Source organism: Neopsephotus bourkii, unplaced genomic scaffold (genome assembly GCF_033783945.1).
Source record: "Neopsephotus bourkii isolate Nb327-2 ecotype Australia unplaced genomic scaffold, CSIRO-AGI_Nbou_v1 NB_281, whole genome shotgun sequence".
In the NCBI taxonomy this organism is placed as follows: Eukaryota; Metazoa; Chordata; class Aves; order Psittaciformes; family Psittacidae; genus Neopsephotus; species Neopsephotus bourkii.
The window spans coordinates 844969-860457 of record NW_026900790.1 but is presented as its reverse complement, the minus strand read 5'-3'; the positions used below and the strand labels follow the sequence as shown (position 1 = coordinate 860457).

Genomic DNA, 15489 nt, shown 5'->3' with positions numbered 1-15489 from the left:
TGGTGTCTGATCCTCAGGTGAGGTGAACAGGAAAATATTTCCCATTCCTATGGCTTCTACCAACTACTTAATCCTTCAAGTTTATCTAGCTTCATGGAATCCCAGAGTGGTTTGGATTGGAAGGGGCCTTAAAGCTCATCCAGCTCCAACCCTCACACCACCAGCAGGGACCCCTTCCACTGGAGCAGCTTGCTCCAAGCCCCTGTGTCCAACCTGGCCTTGAACACTGCCAGGGATGGGGCAGCCACAGCTTCTCTGGGCACCCTGTGCCAGCGTCTCAGCACCCTCACAGGGAAGAGCTTCTGCCTAAGAGCTCATCTCAATGCATCTGTACAACATGTTTGAAGTGGAAGCAACTATTAAAACAAGCAGAGTGCCACAATGGCATTTTTACAGCCGTATTTGAAACTGGACCTTAAAGCTCTGGTTCCTGCAGGTATTTAGCAGAAATTCACAGGTCTCCACATGTTTTCACCTCTACATACGCCCTTGTGTTTCTTAAGAACCAGTGCCAGAAGCAGGAACCAGACTTAACCTTAGAAGCCACCACCCTGCTTGGATTTAGCAGCTGTATTTTTCTCTTTGAGCTCAGAAGGATGGGTTACTGAAGTATATTATCTGTTCAGCATAGAACTTATACACACCATCAATGACAACACTGTCATGACCTCAGCTCATCTTCTGTTGGATTTCCAATCAGTATTCTCCAGAAAAGGGCACTTAGGGTTTGCTATGTACTGGGTGAGCACATTTTATAGTTCCAGGAAGAGCCTGGCAATGCAGGAACCTTCAGAGTACAGAAGGTTCAAGGAGAGAAACCTAATTTAGAAGTGAATTTATTTCTCTGAACTGGCATGAAAGGAAAACGTTAGTGGTGATGTGCCACAGCTGCAATCCTCAGGTGAACACGACCAAAGGGTTTGTTTAAGTGCAGCAGGAACAGCTTTAATTTCCCTATAAAGATGCTACAGCACAAGGTAACATCTCCTTTGGGAAGTGAATGCAGAAAGGACTCAATGTTGGCATCTTTGCTGGGCTGGGTTGAATGAGTCAGAGCTTCATCGTGACACACATTAATATGCACAACCACTTCGTTTCATCAATAAAAAGCCAAAGAAGTGAAATGACTAAAGGCAGAAACAGCTTTTGTTATGCAGACACATAAGTTATAAATTCTCTCATAGTCATGCAGTCCTGGAAAAGGCTTCTCTGAAATAGAATTATGGGGAAGAAATATCCATAAGTACATTGTGCACTTGAAACAAAACCATATGCATGCCTCATGCTGATCAAATGTTTCCTATTATAACCCACATCTTTCCCAGTCTGAGGGACACTTGCCCAGCACTCAATGATTCAGAGCGTAACAAGGAGCCAGGTAAGAGATTTTATAGAATCATAGAATAGTTAGGGTTGGAAAGGACCTTAAGATCATCAAGTTCCATGGGTAGGGACACCTCGCTCTAAACCATATCACCCAAGGCCTCGTCCAACCTAGCCTTGAACACTGCCAGGGATGAAGCATTCACAACCTCCCTGGTGTGTTGGGCATGAAGAGCAAGAAAAGATGTGCAGAAGTGGGAGTTTTTAAGGCAGATTTTTAACTGACTTGTACCAGTTTACCAGCTGAGGATGAAGCCATCAAAGTCTTTCTTCTTCAGACACTTGGAGTGAAAGGAGTAGTGCAGTCTTCTTTGCGCAACCTAGTTCTTAGAGACCACTGCTGTGATTCTTCCCTGCTGCTTGGACCCTAGAACCTTCATTCAAACACATTATGCAATAACTGTTTCTTAGGACAAAGGATTTCAAACACCAAAACTGCATCAAGCAAATCAAATTAGAATTTACCGATTTTAGGAAATCTCGTAAGTCAGAAAACACTGACTGAGTTTGCTGTGGGAAAATTGGCACCACTTCTTGCTCTGCTATGGGAAGTGATTGATAACAAACCTCCTTTTCCTTTTATACATGTGGGAGAACTACTCAAAATACTTAGGAATAAGCTAAGAAATTTCTTTAGTTGCAAACAGTCTCACTACTTGTGTAAGAAGAAATGTCTGAATGGCCCAGGTAAGCATAGCCCAATTGTCCCTGTTCTGACTGGAGCCAATACATGCCCTATTCTCAGTAAGATGGTGGAAGAGAGTCTTGGTCTTATCTCTCCCAAAAAATGAAATCCAATTAAGAATGCCTGGGGAGATTCCAACTGGACACAAGAGGAAATTTTTCACCCTAAGAAGAACCAGCCACTGGAATAATCTCCCAAGGGAAGTGGAGGATTCCCCAGCAATGGACACTGTTAAGATTGGGCTAAATAGGGTGCTGGGACACCTAGTCTAGGTCATGCTTTGCCTAGAAAGGTTGGACCAGATGATCCCTGAGGTCCTAAATGGTAACACTAGGGCCAGTGAAGCCCTGGGCTCTGAAACAGTAGTGTGGGGCTTCTCTTCACAGACAGAATCACTGTAGTCCAGCACGAACACTAAAAACACATTTCTCTTTACAAACAGGTTTACACTGGCTACAGCTAGGAAAACTCCTTGGCCAGCTTTGAAGAGTGAATAACCTCTTATCAATCTCAGCAGACGCAGCAAGTAGGTAGAGTCTAAAAGTCTTCAGAGGTGACAAGTGCCAACAAAACTCTTCACAGAGCACATAAGTTTTATATTACACTGGCAATGAAAAAAACACCTAAGGAAGATCCTAAAGGTACCAAGTACTGTGAGTTCGAAGGTACTGAAAGGATTTCCATTCCTCAATAGGAGCATGTCCCGCTGTCTATGTCCCATCAAGAGGCGTGCTAGGAGACCCCCATCAGCTCCATAACTTCAGAGTACTTGTTTCCTTACTATACAGAGGACTAATTTTAGGTGGAAAATGGCAACACCATACAACACCCAACTAACTCACTGAAGAGGAAGTAGGCTAATATTTGCAATGGTGAGACCAGGATTCAATTTCTGGTGGTTTATTTCCTCAGCTCCCCAAAATTCAATCATTGAATGATCTCAGTTGGAAAGGACCTCAAGAACATAGAGTCCCAACCCCTGCCATGGGCAGGGACCCCTTCCACTAGAGCAGCTTGCTCCAAGCCCCCGTGTCCAACCTGGCCCTGAACACTGCCAGGGATGGGGCAGCCACAGCTTCTCTGGGCACCCTGTGCCAGCACCTCAGCACCCTCACAGGGAAGAGCTTCTGCTTTATCTCCAACCTGAACTTCCCCTGTTTCAGTTTGAACCCACCACCCTTTGTCCTATCACTGCAGTCCCTGATGAGGAGTCCCTCTCCAGCATCCTTGTAGCCCCTTTCAGATACTGGAAGCTGCTCTGAGGCCTTGTGAGCTTTAGCAAGAAACTGAAATTCTCACTGATGACAGGGAGAGAACAGGAATATTTGATTTCTTTCCCCAGGATTTTCACACTGTTGGTCTCTTCCAGGTTTCCACAACCAAGCTGCTGCTTCCAGCTCTGAAAGTTCACACTGGCATGTCACAAGTAACAACTCAAACCTAATAGGTAGAAATACAGCCTCAGGCCCTGAGAGACCAGCAACCCTAAAGGAGCAGAGCTAAACAACAAAAACACTACAAAACTGAAAGGCAAGAATAAGCTGAAGAAAGGCTCTAGGAGACGAGAATTACGAGCAAAAAAACAGAAACAAGATGACAGAAAAAGGACACAAGAATAAATAAGGACAAGAAGAAAAGATTCTCTGCAGTTGAGGAATCTGAAACAGTGGATTTTTGGAGAAGGGGGGTATAAATGCAGGTCACTTGTGTATTATTCCTCTTGTTAAACAAGGACAACCCCATTTAATAATCTACTGAAACAATACAAGGATTAAGTCCCTTTCTCTGCAGCACTTTCAAAGCCTCATACAAAAGCGCTACTGAAACCTGAGTGTTTAATTCAGTGTTTGCTGTAGCAACAGGAATACAAAGATTGCCACCAGATTATCACTGTGTATAGAAAGGTCTTTAGTGGAAGTTCCCACAAGGAAAAGCTTTGACCTTTTGGCTCCAACACAGCAAAAAATCCCTTCTGCAGTATCTACATATACTTGCCTACATTAAATGATGTAGATGAGACCTGTACAGCAACTGAGCTGAGTGCACATCTCTCTTGTGCTCAAGATATGAAAAACATGATCAAAATCAGAACAGGCACAGAAAACTAAGTGTATTTAATTGAAGCTGATGGGGGGATAAGAGGGGAAAATTACTTCCCAAAGGAAAAACGCAGATATGGCCAAGTTCTGCCCCTGGACATACCACACATTCACTTCAGGACACTGCACAAAGCACTGCCTAACTTTCTATCTCAGGACCTCCCATCAGCAGCCATCCATGAAGAAGGGATGATGTGCCTAGTATGAGGAATACACAGTACTGAAATACTCACTGCTGGAGCTTCCAGGAGTACTGAACTGGGAAGTTTCCAGGAACTTTCGAGGTGTAGATAAGTTGGAAACATCCATAAGAGGTACAGGAGAGGCATCTTTTACAAGTGAACTGTGTGAGGGGAAAGAAAGCAAAGAGCTCATTATTTACAATCTTACTTCAATAACAAGTAATCCATTTCTTTCTATAAGTCATAAACCTAAGCAACAGATACACAAAATAATTTTGATACATGAGGTTTACAACACCTACCTTAAAGCACAAGTCCACAGATAAATACAAGTAGGTGCCTGCATGTACACATGGCTTCTGCCAACTACTTGACCCATCAAGCTTTTCTAGTCTCATAGAATCACATAATGGTTCAGCTTGGAAGGGACCTTAAAGCTCATCCAGTTCCAAACCCCTGCTAAGGGCAGGGACACCTCATACACTACAGCAGGTTGCTCCAAGCCCTGTCTGACCTGGACATAGGCCTCCTATGGACTTGCTTCAACAGCTCCAGGCCCCTCTTGTGTCAGGGAACCCAGAGTGGATGAAGGACTGCAGGGATGGGTCTCATTTGAGAGCAGGTTAGAGGAGGAGAATCCCCTCCCTCAACCTGCTGCTCACGCTCCTTGATGCAGCCCAGCACAGCAGGTTTGCAGTTTCAGTGATAAACCTCCACCCTCTTTCCTCCCTTCAAACTCCTTTTCTGTGCGCTCCTATTTGCCTCCCTGTCCAACTGAATTGCCTCACTCAGACTTTCCACTTGGTCATTTCGATAATTCACACAGTATTACTTGCCAAAGATGTGTCAGGCTGTCCCAGCTGCACAATGAAAGACACAAAGCTGGATGTGGCAGGGCAACACAAGCAAGAGCTCATTTTGTAAGGGAGAAGGCTCCTATAATGAAGCTCAGTGAGTTCTCTTAGAGGTCAAAATGCTTATAGAAGCCTGCAGTGACAGGAGCTAAACTTACTATCCTGCCTAAGAACCACCTATACTCCTTCTACACCTACAGTACCACACTTACAGGGATTAGCAATGCATTCCAGCTCAGCAGGGTGACATAGAACACACTTAGCATCAATACAAGAAATACTTATAAGCATTACTGCATCCTGGTTAACAGCCAGTTCAGAGCAACACACTAAAACAAAGCAAGACTGTGCTTGATGCAGGAGTTCATGTTATCAATTGTGTGCAACAGAGAATGTGGAATAAAGAAAACAAGACCAAGATAAGGCTCCCTGTAGCAGCTGTACAAAACTGCAGTGAATTACCAGTCACATACTCTGCACACATCAAAGCTTTGTGTCTGTTTTAGTTACTAAGATGGTAGGTAAAAGTGATGACTTGCTAGAACCCTCCTTGATAGAGATTTCAACTTCAATCAATGCTTTATTTCCTAAATATATTTCATGTAACTTACTATCTCTCCTCTTTTTGGTATGCAGGTTTTATTCCTTCTCATAATAAAATGCTAACTTTTCTTTTCTCTGCATCTTTATCATATGGTGGCTCCTTTTTTGCTCCCTGTCCCTGTTTAGTACATTGCCTACACTAAATAAGTTACCTTCCAATACTGTGTCACTTTCTTCTGGCCACTATCTTCCTTCTTCCCCTCCCAACAACTCTATTGCCTTCAAACTCAGAATTCACAAAATTAGGGAGAAACAGCCAGGCTCTTATAGAATCCCAGGCTGATTTGGGTTGGAAGGGACCATAAAGCTCATCCAGTTCCAACCCCCTTCCACTAGAGCAGGTTGCTCTAAGATCCTGTGTCCAACCTGGCCTTGAACACTGCCAGGGATGGGGCAGCCACAGCTTCTCTGGGCACCCTGTGCCAGCACCTCACGTTCCTCACATCTATTCCTGTATCTAGATTCCTTATACCTAACCTGAACTTCCCCTGTTTCAGTCTGAACCCATCAACCCTTGTTCTATCGCTAGAGACCCTGATGAAGAGCCCCTCCCCAGCATCCTTGTAGCCCCCTTCAGACTCTGGAAGCTGCTCTGAGGTCTCCACGCAGCTTCTCTTCTCCAGGCTCAACAGCCCCCAGTGTTCTCCGCCTGTCAAAACGTATTTAAGTGATATTTAAGCTTAATTTCCACTGATCACAGGCACCAACCACATAAGCTTCAACATCTTTAAAACACCTCAGAAACACCACAGAGCCAAGACACTGCTCACAAACTTCAGTCCTGCAGACTGACGTATGGGTACCTGGAAGTCTTTTAAACCCTGGGCATTTGCTTTAGCAGATCAGCAATTTTTTCCCTGTGTTCTCCCCTTTACCTGACCATCCATGATCACGACATGTGCAGTAAAGGAGTACGTATCAGAGGAGGATGAGACTGCTAAAATGAACTGACCCAATCATAATTCTGTGGGAAGCAGCAAGAAAACATCAGAATCACTAAGCAAGAGTGAAAGAGAACAGAGAGTTCACAGGCTTGAAGGTTTAGCAACGTATTTGGATCTTTCCTGCTGTCTGCAGTCACAAGCATGAGAAACTTGCCAAAAATGAGTGGTTGAGGTGTAACTTGATGGCACTCTCCCAAGAAAGCTTCTGCTTCTGAAAGGGTGAACATTGTCCTCTTCCAGACCTGCTCCCCCCCGCTCCTATCACACCAAACCCACCTTAATCTCCCTTTCTCCTTGCTGCGTTGTCCTACTCGGTTGGTTGATTTGATGTAAAGGTGACGGTGCAACTCATCTATCAGGACCAAGTGCATGTTCATCTTCTTACTGTGGAGCTCCAGCCTCAAGTCACTCAATCCCTCCACCTGAAGAAGGGGACCCTCCAAGGAGTCCACTGCTGACACCTAAAGAGGAACACACAGGACAACATTTAAAGGTCAATTTGTTCACCTCAGGACTTCTCTCTTTGATTAGGGGAGTGGCTGAACAATGATTCTACCCAAAAACCCTTTTAAAGCAGAAAATAGTTGAGTAGTATTTCTTTATTTCTATTCCTAAAACTATATAAAAAAGGTCCATGATCTGAACAACTCCAATTTAATGAGCAGTCTTCAAATATTTGAGCATATGCATAAACCAACTTAGTTAAAACACAGTTGGTTAAATACAAATCAAAGCCCAGATTATCACAAAATAGAGGATTAGCAAGTGGGAAAGTGTTAGAAAAAGACACTGACAATGATGTTTGATTTTCTTTTTTCCTTTCATTACAGAAAAACCAACGAAATATTACTGCCAATTCTATAAATGGGGAGAAAATGGCTTACATTTTATTTGCCTATGGTGATGTCAAGACATAGCTGGAAAAGCTTAGGAAGCTTCATCTTCCAGCCTACACAGCAGCTATGACATGTAACTACACAGTAGCTATGACATGTAACTACACAGCAGCTATGACATGTAACTACACAGTTTAAATACACACAGCCACCACATTAATGAAAGCCATTGCTAGTTCAAAGAAAGCTTTAACTCTAAAGACTGGGGGGGGGTTCTAAATGCTCTATTTTTAAGGCTAAAATTAAAGAAACAACTCCATCCAAGCAATAGAGCAACGGACAGGGACCCACACTCCAGTAACGCAAACAGGCCACAGACAACGTTTCTCTGCTGCTGTGCTTCAACAGTGACCAGAAGACATGCAATGGGCACTACACTGAAGAACCTGATCTCACAGAGTCACAGGCTGCTGTGGGTTGGAAGGGATCATAAAGCTCACCCAGTTCCAACCCCCTGACAGAAAGTTTTAGGTGCAGCATAGTCTTTCTGTGCTGTCTTACTGGGTTAGACCAGCTCAAATCACTTGAAGGACTATTCTGTTTAGTGTTGGGGTCCAATGGCTGGTGGACATGCATAGTCAGTGTGAGGGTTCTTCCTTGCTGGTACCTACAGCACAGAAGCTTTAACAGTTCATTCACCTTTTCTTAGCACTGTCTTTTGGTACCATGATGAGTAAGAGGCATCTGTCCCTGCTCAATGATACCAGTGTTCATTCAGCTTCTTCAGAAATACCACTTCTCTAGTGATAGGATGATCCCCCTGTCAGCTATGGCATCTCCTGATGCTGCTGGAGAAAATGCAAAGGTATCTCCATGTGTGCTCAATATCCTGATATCATAGAATCAGACTGGTTTGGGTTGGAAGGGAGCTTAAAGCTCATCCAGCTCCAACCCCTGCCACGGGCAGGGACAACTTCCACTGGAGCAGCTTGCTCCAAGCCCCTGTGTCCAACCTGGCCTTGAACACTGCCAGGGATGGGGCAGCCACAGCTTCTCTGGGCACCCTGTGCCAGCGCCTCAGCACCCTCACAGGGAAGAGCTTCTGCCTAAGAGCTCAGCTCAGTCTCCCCTCGGGCAGGTTCAAGCCATTCCCCTTGGTCTGTCCCTACAGGCCCTTGTCCCAAGCCCCTCTCCAGCTTTCCTGCAGCCCCTTTAGGCACTGGAGCTGCTCTAAGGTCTCCCCTTCAGGAGCCTTCTCTTCTCCAGGCTGACCCAGCCCAGCTCTCTCAGCCTGGCTCCAGAGCAGAGCTGCTCCAGCCCTTGCAGCATCCATTTATACCCTTAAAGCAAACATGGACAAAAGGCATCAGGAATGACAAATCAGTGCATAAAAGCAACACTACAAATTTGCGTCTCTCCCAGTTTACTTGTTTTTCTCACTAGTTAATAAAGCACTTCCACAGTTATACAAAATAATGAAATGAAATGAAATCCCTCTGCAGCGTTCAAAACCTCAGAGCTGATGCTGTAACAAACTAGAAATAGCATGTTTTGCACACAGAGATTTAAAATAGATAAAATCCCTACTAACTAAAAGATATCATTAGTGAAAGAAGACATTTGCTGCCACTTCACGATTTAAGTTTATAGCAAATCTGTCAGCTAAGCATTAAAAATTAAAAGCAAGGAGATACAGGAAGCAGACAGGCAAGCTGAGGTCTGCTCCCTCAATACCAGTAAATATTAACTATACCAAAAGAACATCTATCAACACTGGATTGCTTTGCTTGCCTCTAAATCATGAGTGACCCTGACACAGCTTTGGGGCCATCAGGCTTTTGGGATTCAGAGCAGTTTCTAAGAGGAAGCTGCACTTTTACCTTCTTCCTGAGAACTTTTGACAGAAGTCCCTAACTATGAAGTTGTATTCTGTGCAGGGATGATGGGAATGTGCACTTGCTGCCAGCCTTCAGGATAGAGCCTGGCCTTAAGAAAGAACGTGGGTCACAGTATTAATCACAGAGGTCTCAACAGGCTTCTGCTAAACTCAACAACACTGCACATTCAGCACCATTCAGGGGGTCCCCATCACTCAACACCAAGCACTATAGAACCACAGAATCAACCAGGCTGGAAAAGACATTTAAGATCAAGTCTAACCATTACCCAAGCACTGCCAAGACCATCACTACCCCATGGCACTCCATCCTCCTTCTTCCCAGTACCTATCTGTGAACAGTAATGGGAAGTCTGGCTGTAAAACACCACAAAACCACACCACAGATCAAGCAAAGCAACAGATTGGGTTCTCCCTAAAAGGCTGTAAAACCAGTGGGGATGGTTCAGCAGACACAGCATGGAAACCTTCGCCACAAGCGTAAGTGCTGATTTTCACCCTCTTCCTTCAGCAGGTAAGACATACCCCAAGTTCTTCAATGCCCTGAACTTCCCCAGGCACTGGAGGGGACCTGCAGGCATTCATCACTGCCCTGAAAGCTGCCAGCAACTTCAGCAAAGCAAGAACAAAACCAGGCACAACATTTGTCAAACTGAGAAGCTGAGAAAGGAAAATGCAGAAAGGGAAGAAATAAAAGAAGCAGGAAAATTTCAACATAAAGGTTCCAAGACAGCAAGGAATATTATTATCTAAAACATAAGCAACAAAAACTGAAAGCCTTGCACTCAGATCATTCATCTCTTAATTTATCTTCTCAGTTTCTAAAGAGTCAGTTGCTCTCAAAATTAACTAAGACCAACACAGATTCACAGACTGGTTTGGGTTGGAAGGGACCTTAAAGCTCCTCCAGCTCCAACCCCTGCCACGGGCAGGGACCCCTTCCACTAGAGCAGCTTGCTCCAAGCCCCTGTGTCCAACCTGGCCTTGAACACTGCCAGGGATGGGGCAGCCACAGCTTCTCTGGGCACCCTGTGCCAGCGCCTCAGCACCCTCACAGGGAAGAGCTTCTCCCTAAGAGCTCATCTCAGTCTCCCCTCGGGCAGGTTCAAGCCATTCCCCTTGGCCTGTCCCTACAGGCCCTTGTCCCAAGCCCCTCTCCAGCTTTCCTGCAGCCCCTTTAGGCACTGGAGCTGCTCTAAGGTCTCCCCTTCAGGAGCCTTCTCTTCTCCAGGCTGCCCCAGCCCAGCTCTCTCAGCCTGGCTCCAGAGCAGAGCTGCTCCAGCCCTCGCAGCATCTCCATGGCCTCCTCTGCACTCGCTCCAACAGCTCCACGTCCCTCTTGTGCTGCTGCCCCAGAGCTGGATCAGGACTGCAGGGGGGGTCTCCCCAGAGCACAGCAGAGGGGCAGGATCCCCTCCCTGAGCTGCTGCTCACGCTCTGGGGGTGCAGCCCAGCACACGGGGGGATTCTGTGCTCAAGCATACACTGAAGCAGGGTCATGGGGAGCTTCTCATTGACCAACACCCCCAAGTCCTTCTCCTCAAGGCCATTCCATCCACTCTCCCTCAGCCTTTGTCTGTGCTTGGGATTGCTCTGTCCCATGTGTGGGACCTTGGACTTGGCCATGTTGAACTTCATGAGCTTCTGACAGGCCCACACCTCCAGTCTGTCAAGACCTTTTTAGATCCCATCCCTTCAGGACAGCTTTCAAACACATCTTTTAACAAAAAATGGAACAGCCAACCATTTAGTGCACTTAAATACATAAAACCAACCCAAACCCCCCCCATTTTTATACTCTGACCTTTCTTCTGCAGAAAGCTGTGGGGTTTCCAGGGGGGGAAAGGCTGTTGAGGGTTTAATTCTTGATGGCACTTCTGACACTTCATATTTGCAGCCAGACCAGCTTGTATTCGTGGCCTTGATAAACGGCACTTTCTCAGTGATCGCACTCTACAGCCGGATTTCAACACCAGGCACTCTCAAAGCCTTTTCACTTGAGGCCACCCCACTCCAGTCAGGCCTCGCTTCACCACTGTTTTGTCTTTGGAGATTCCATTTCCCATTACCAGCAATTAGCAAGACAAAGCACAAAAGAAAAGCTTTCACGTTCAGAACAGTGTGGGGCTGGAAAGCAGCTGAGGCTCAGTCCAAGATCATGGAAGTCAAGGTACGGTCTCCACCTGGTTTAGGTGGCAACAAGTAGATGCATGGTGTTCAAAACCAAAAAGCAAGCACTTTCCACGTCTGTAGTTTTACTAACAGAAAGATGATGTAAGTCCTGGCAACAAGCAAGCTATAAAGGAGCACCCCAGATGATGCTTCAGAATACACAATATGACATTAAAACCTTTGTCTACTTTGTGCTCGACAACCTACCACAGGACAGGAGCAGAGGCAACTAAAATGAAGCAAAGATGTCTCCAAAGAATGCATAAGATCAAAAATACACTACAGATAGAGCTAACAATGGATCTGTTGCAAGGAAAACCTTCCAAGCTTGTGTCTCCCCCTGCTAGCCTGGGAAGAGTCAGTTCTTAAAATTCAGTTTCAGCAAATAAGCCCATTGTCATCACAACAGCTTTGCTGTCCAGAGCAAGGAGATGAAGAGTTAGAGATAGATGAGAAGAGAAGGCTGTGTGGAGACCTCATAGCAGCCTTCCAGTATCTGAAGGGGACCTATAAGGATGCTGGGGATGGACTCTTCATTAGGGACTGTAGTGGTAGGACAAGGGGTAATAGGTTAAAACTTAAACAGGGGAAGTTTAGATTGGCTATAAGGAGGAAATTCTTTCCTGTTAGGGTGGTGAGGCACTGGAATGGGTTGCCCAAGGAGGTCTTCAAGGCCAGGTTGGACAAGGCCTTGAGTGATACGGTTTAGTGTGAGGTGTCCCTGCCCATGGCAGGGGGTTGGAACTGGATGAACTTAAGGTCCTTTCCAACCCCGACTATTCTATGATTCTATAGATGGAAAAAGAAAGGAGAGCAGTAACAGTAACAACAACTCTGTTGACTACCTGGAAGCACAAGCAGTAGTTTATAATTAGCTTTAAAGTCCAAGTATTCCTCTGGATCATGTCAACAAGCTGGTCAACCATCCTGAGCAGGAGTAAGGTTACAAAGGGACCTGGAAACCCCCCCATGGTGGGTCAGCTCAGAACACAGCCAGTGCCACATGCAGCCAAGGAAAACAACACGAGCACCAAAAATAAAGACCAAAAGACTTCAGAAGCTGTATTCCTAATGGGGGCTATCCATTGTCTGTCACTGGCAAAGTTGAAATCAGGACCAGAATTTTCTGCCCCCACTCAGCGTGTAACAAACCATCACTTACATTATGCAAGAGACCCAAGTGCATGATAAAAACACTTTAAGGTGATCAAGATTTACTGTTGCATCATCAACTCCCTCAACTTGGGCATTCCATTGCAACTGGTTGTTCTTAACCTGCTCCCATTCCACACACTGATATGCAAAAGGAGAAGAGTGGGAGACAGGCTGCGCAAAGCACTCACAGCTGAGAGTACACCACAAATACTGATGCTCCTCAAGTTAGTAGTGATGCCTTCAGTTAGAAAACCTTAATTCAGTAGAAAACCCCTTATATTTAGGTTACTGTTTTTTGTTGTGGGTGCTGCTCTTGTGGTTATAGTATAAAGAATAAATCAAGGAAAAAGAAGTACATTCTAGAGAGAAACCTAAATGCTGGGGGTTGAATGCATTCATATTGCTCACACTATTCCTAAACATGAAAAGCTTTTCACATTTTAAAAGGCAAATGTCTCCTTCTTGAATAACAGCTCTAAAAAAAACCAGGGATTTTGTATTTAAATTGCATCTCTAACTTTCCCACTCCTTTATTCCAAAGTTATCTGGAGTCTTCAGCCAGACAGAGCCCTTCACTGCTAATTACTTATATCACCCTTTAGGATTTTAATTTTATTACTTTGAACAATTAAGAATAGAAAAGCCTTAAAGGCTACAACATTTCCACATCAGTTTTAATATGTTCAGTACATTAAAGCAAGTTTGGGACTATTTCAGTTCTCCAGCAGCGTTTTGAACGCTCCCTTCAAAAGAAGTGCTGAGAAATGAAACAGCTCTACGTGGAGAGAAGTACAAACCATAGAATCAGAGTGGTTTGGCTTGAAGGGACCTTAAAGCTCATACACTCCCAACCCCTGCCACAGGCAGGGGCACCTTCCACTAGAGCAGCTTGCTCCAAGCCCCTGTGTCCAACCTGGCCTTGAACACTGCCAGGGATGGGGCAGCCACAGCTTCTCTGGGCACCCTGTGCCAGCGCCTCAGCACCCTCACAGGGAAGAGCTTCTGCCTAAGAGCTCAGCTCAGTCTCCCCTCTGGCAGGTTAAACCATTCTGTTGTCTATTGCTAGAACAACACAAGTTTCTGCCACACTCATCTTTGCATCACAAAGCTTGTGGCACATGAAATGAAAAGGCATTTGTACCATCCCGTTTGGCACCAGCCATTAAGGACAGTGCTGAGGCTAAAGACTATTCACACCTACTGAAGAGCAATAGCAAATGCACAGTCCCCATATACTAGGGGGAGAAATTATTGTAGTTGCTCAGATGTACGGCACAGTCACCCAGTTACACATCAGTGTAACAGCAGCAAGCACAGACTTGAGGGACTGCTGTTAGATCAAGTCAAAGAATTCCAGTAGCCAAGAACAGGCATTCATATTATTAGTAGAACACTGCCTATCCAGCTTGGAAAGAGCCTCTGGAGGTTTCCAGTCCAACCTGCTGCTAAAAGCAATGCTAACTTCAATGGCTCAGGGCCTCCAGTCAAGGTATGACGATCTTCAAGCATGAGGATTCACAATCTCTCTGGTCTCTTGCTCCTGGTGTTTAATCCCTCTCACGGGAAGAGGTTTTCTCCTTATGTCCAGTAACTTTCTCCCACAGGAAGTGCTGATAGTTGCTTCTTGTTTGCACACTTCTGAGAGGAGCCTGGCTCCATTCCTGGAGCAACCTGGTCTGGTTGTCCCTGTCCACGGCAGGCAGTTGGAAGTGGATGAGCTTTAAGGTTCCTTCCAACCCAAACCATTCTATGATTCCACGGTTTTTCCTCCAACACTTTTAGATGGTCACAGCAGCAAAAAAAGCACTCTTCTCTGCAGGCTGAATAAACCCAACTCCTGCAGCATATCTTAATACATCAAGTGCTTCTAACCCCAACCCACCTTGGGGGCTCTCCACTAGACTCGCTCCTGCATGTTCCCGTTCCCATACAAGTAAAGGAACATATCTTTCCCGCAGACGGTCCCCCCGACCTGGCACTCCAGATACAGCCTCGCACGTACATAGTTACTTCCCTTCATCTGCTGGCTCTGATCCTGCTAATACCAGCGTAGGACATCCCAATAACAGCACACAGTGTGACTGAGCCCAACACTGTGTTACCCAAAAGCCAGTGAGGAAACCAGACCTTTTCCCTGTCACTGCCACCCTGCACACACACACTGAACTAAGGGTGCAATTACCACACCACCCCTGCTTTTTGCTCCTTATCCTCACTGTGGGAAGCACCTTGGATAATGATGATTAAAGATGCTCTAAAACACGCAATGGTATCACATTTAATTAGATTTTCTTCTCTTTCTTTTCTTCCCTCAGCTTAGGTTACATTTCCCAAGTAGTTACCTGGTCTTTAATACTCCTATTACCTACTGTGTGCTATTCATACTAACAAAAGGACTAATAGATGTAGAATTGTATATAGAGGAGAAGAATTAACACTACAAGGCTCTGGTTAAGACTGATAATGGAATAGAAGCCTTTTCTCAGAGAATCTGAAAATGAGATGTACATTAGAGAGCTCCAAGTGGTTTCAGGGGACAGAATCAGCAGCTGAGCATCCTTCAAGCCCCTATCTCACACCCACCTGGCTTACCTCAATAGAAATAAGTGATTAGTATTTGCTTCTGAGGCTGGGGGAGATAATGGCATTTTGTGCTTGAATACCTGGCCATAAAAACCA

General features: G+C 45.3%; 1 protein-coding gene across 2 annotated transcripts in view; it reads right to left on the bottom strand.

Annotated features, from left to right (window-relative positions):
• The window catches only part of EXOC4 (exocyst complex component 4), a 393637-nt gene that overhangs the window by 338525 nt on the left and 39623 nt on the right, over positions 1-15489 (bottom strand). For both annotated transcript variants that reach the window (XM_061346823.1, XM_061346824.1), the window contains exons 4-5: positions 7027-7211; positions 4401-4510 (exon numbers count right to left, since the gene is read on the bottom strand). In XM_061346823.1, the coding sequence (XP_061202807.1) occupies positions 4401-4510; positions 7027-7211 (295 nt within the window). The remainder of the gene's footprint in view (positions 1-4400; positions 4511-7026; positions 7212-15489) is intronic.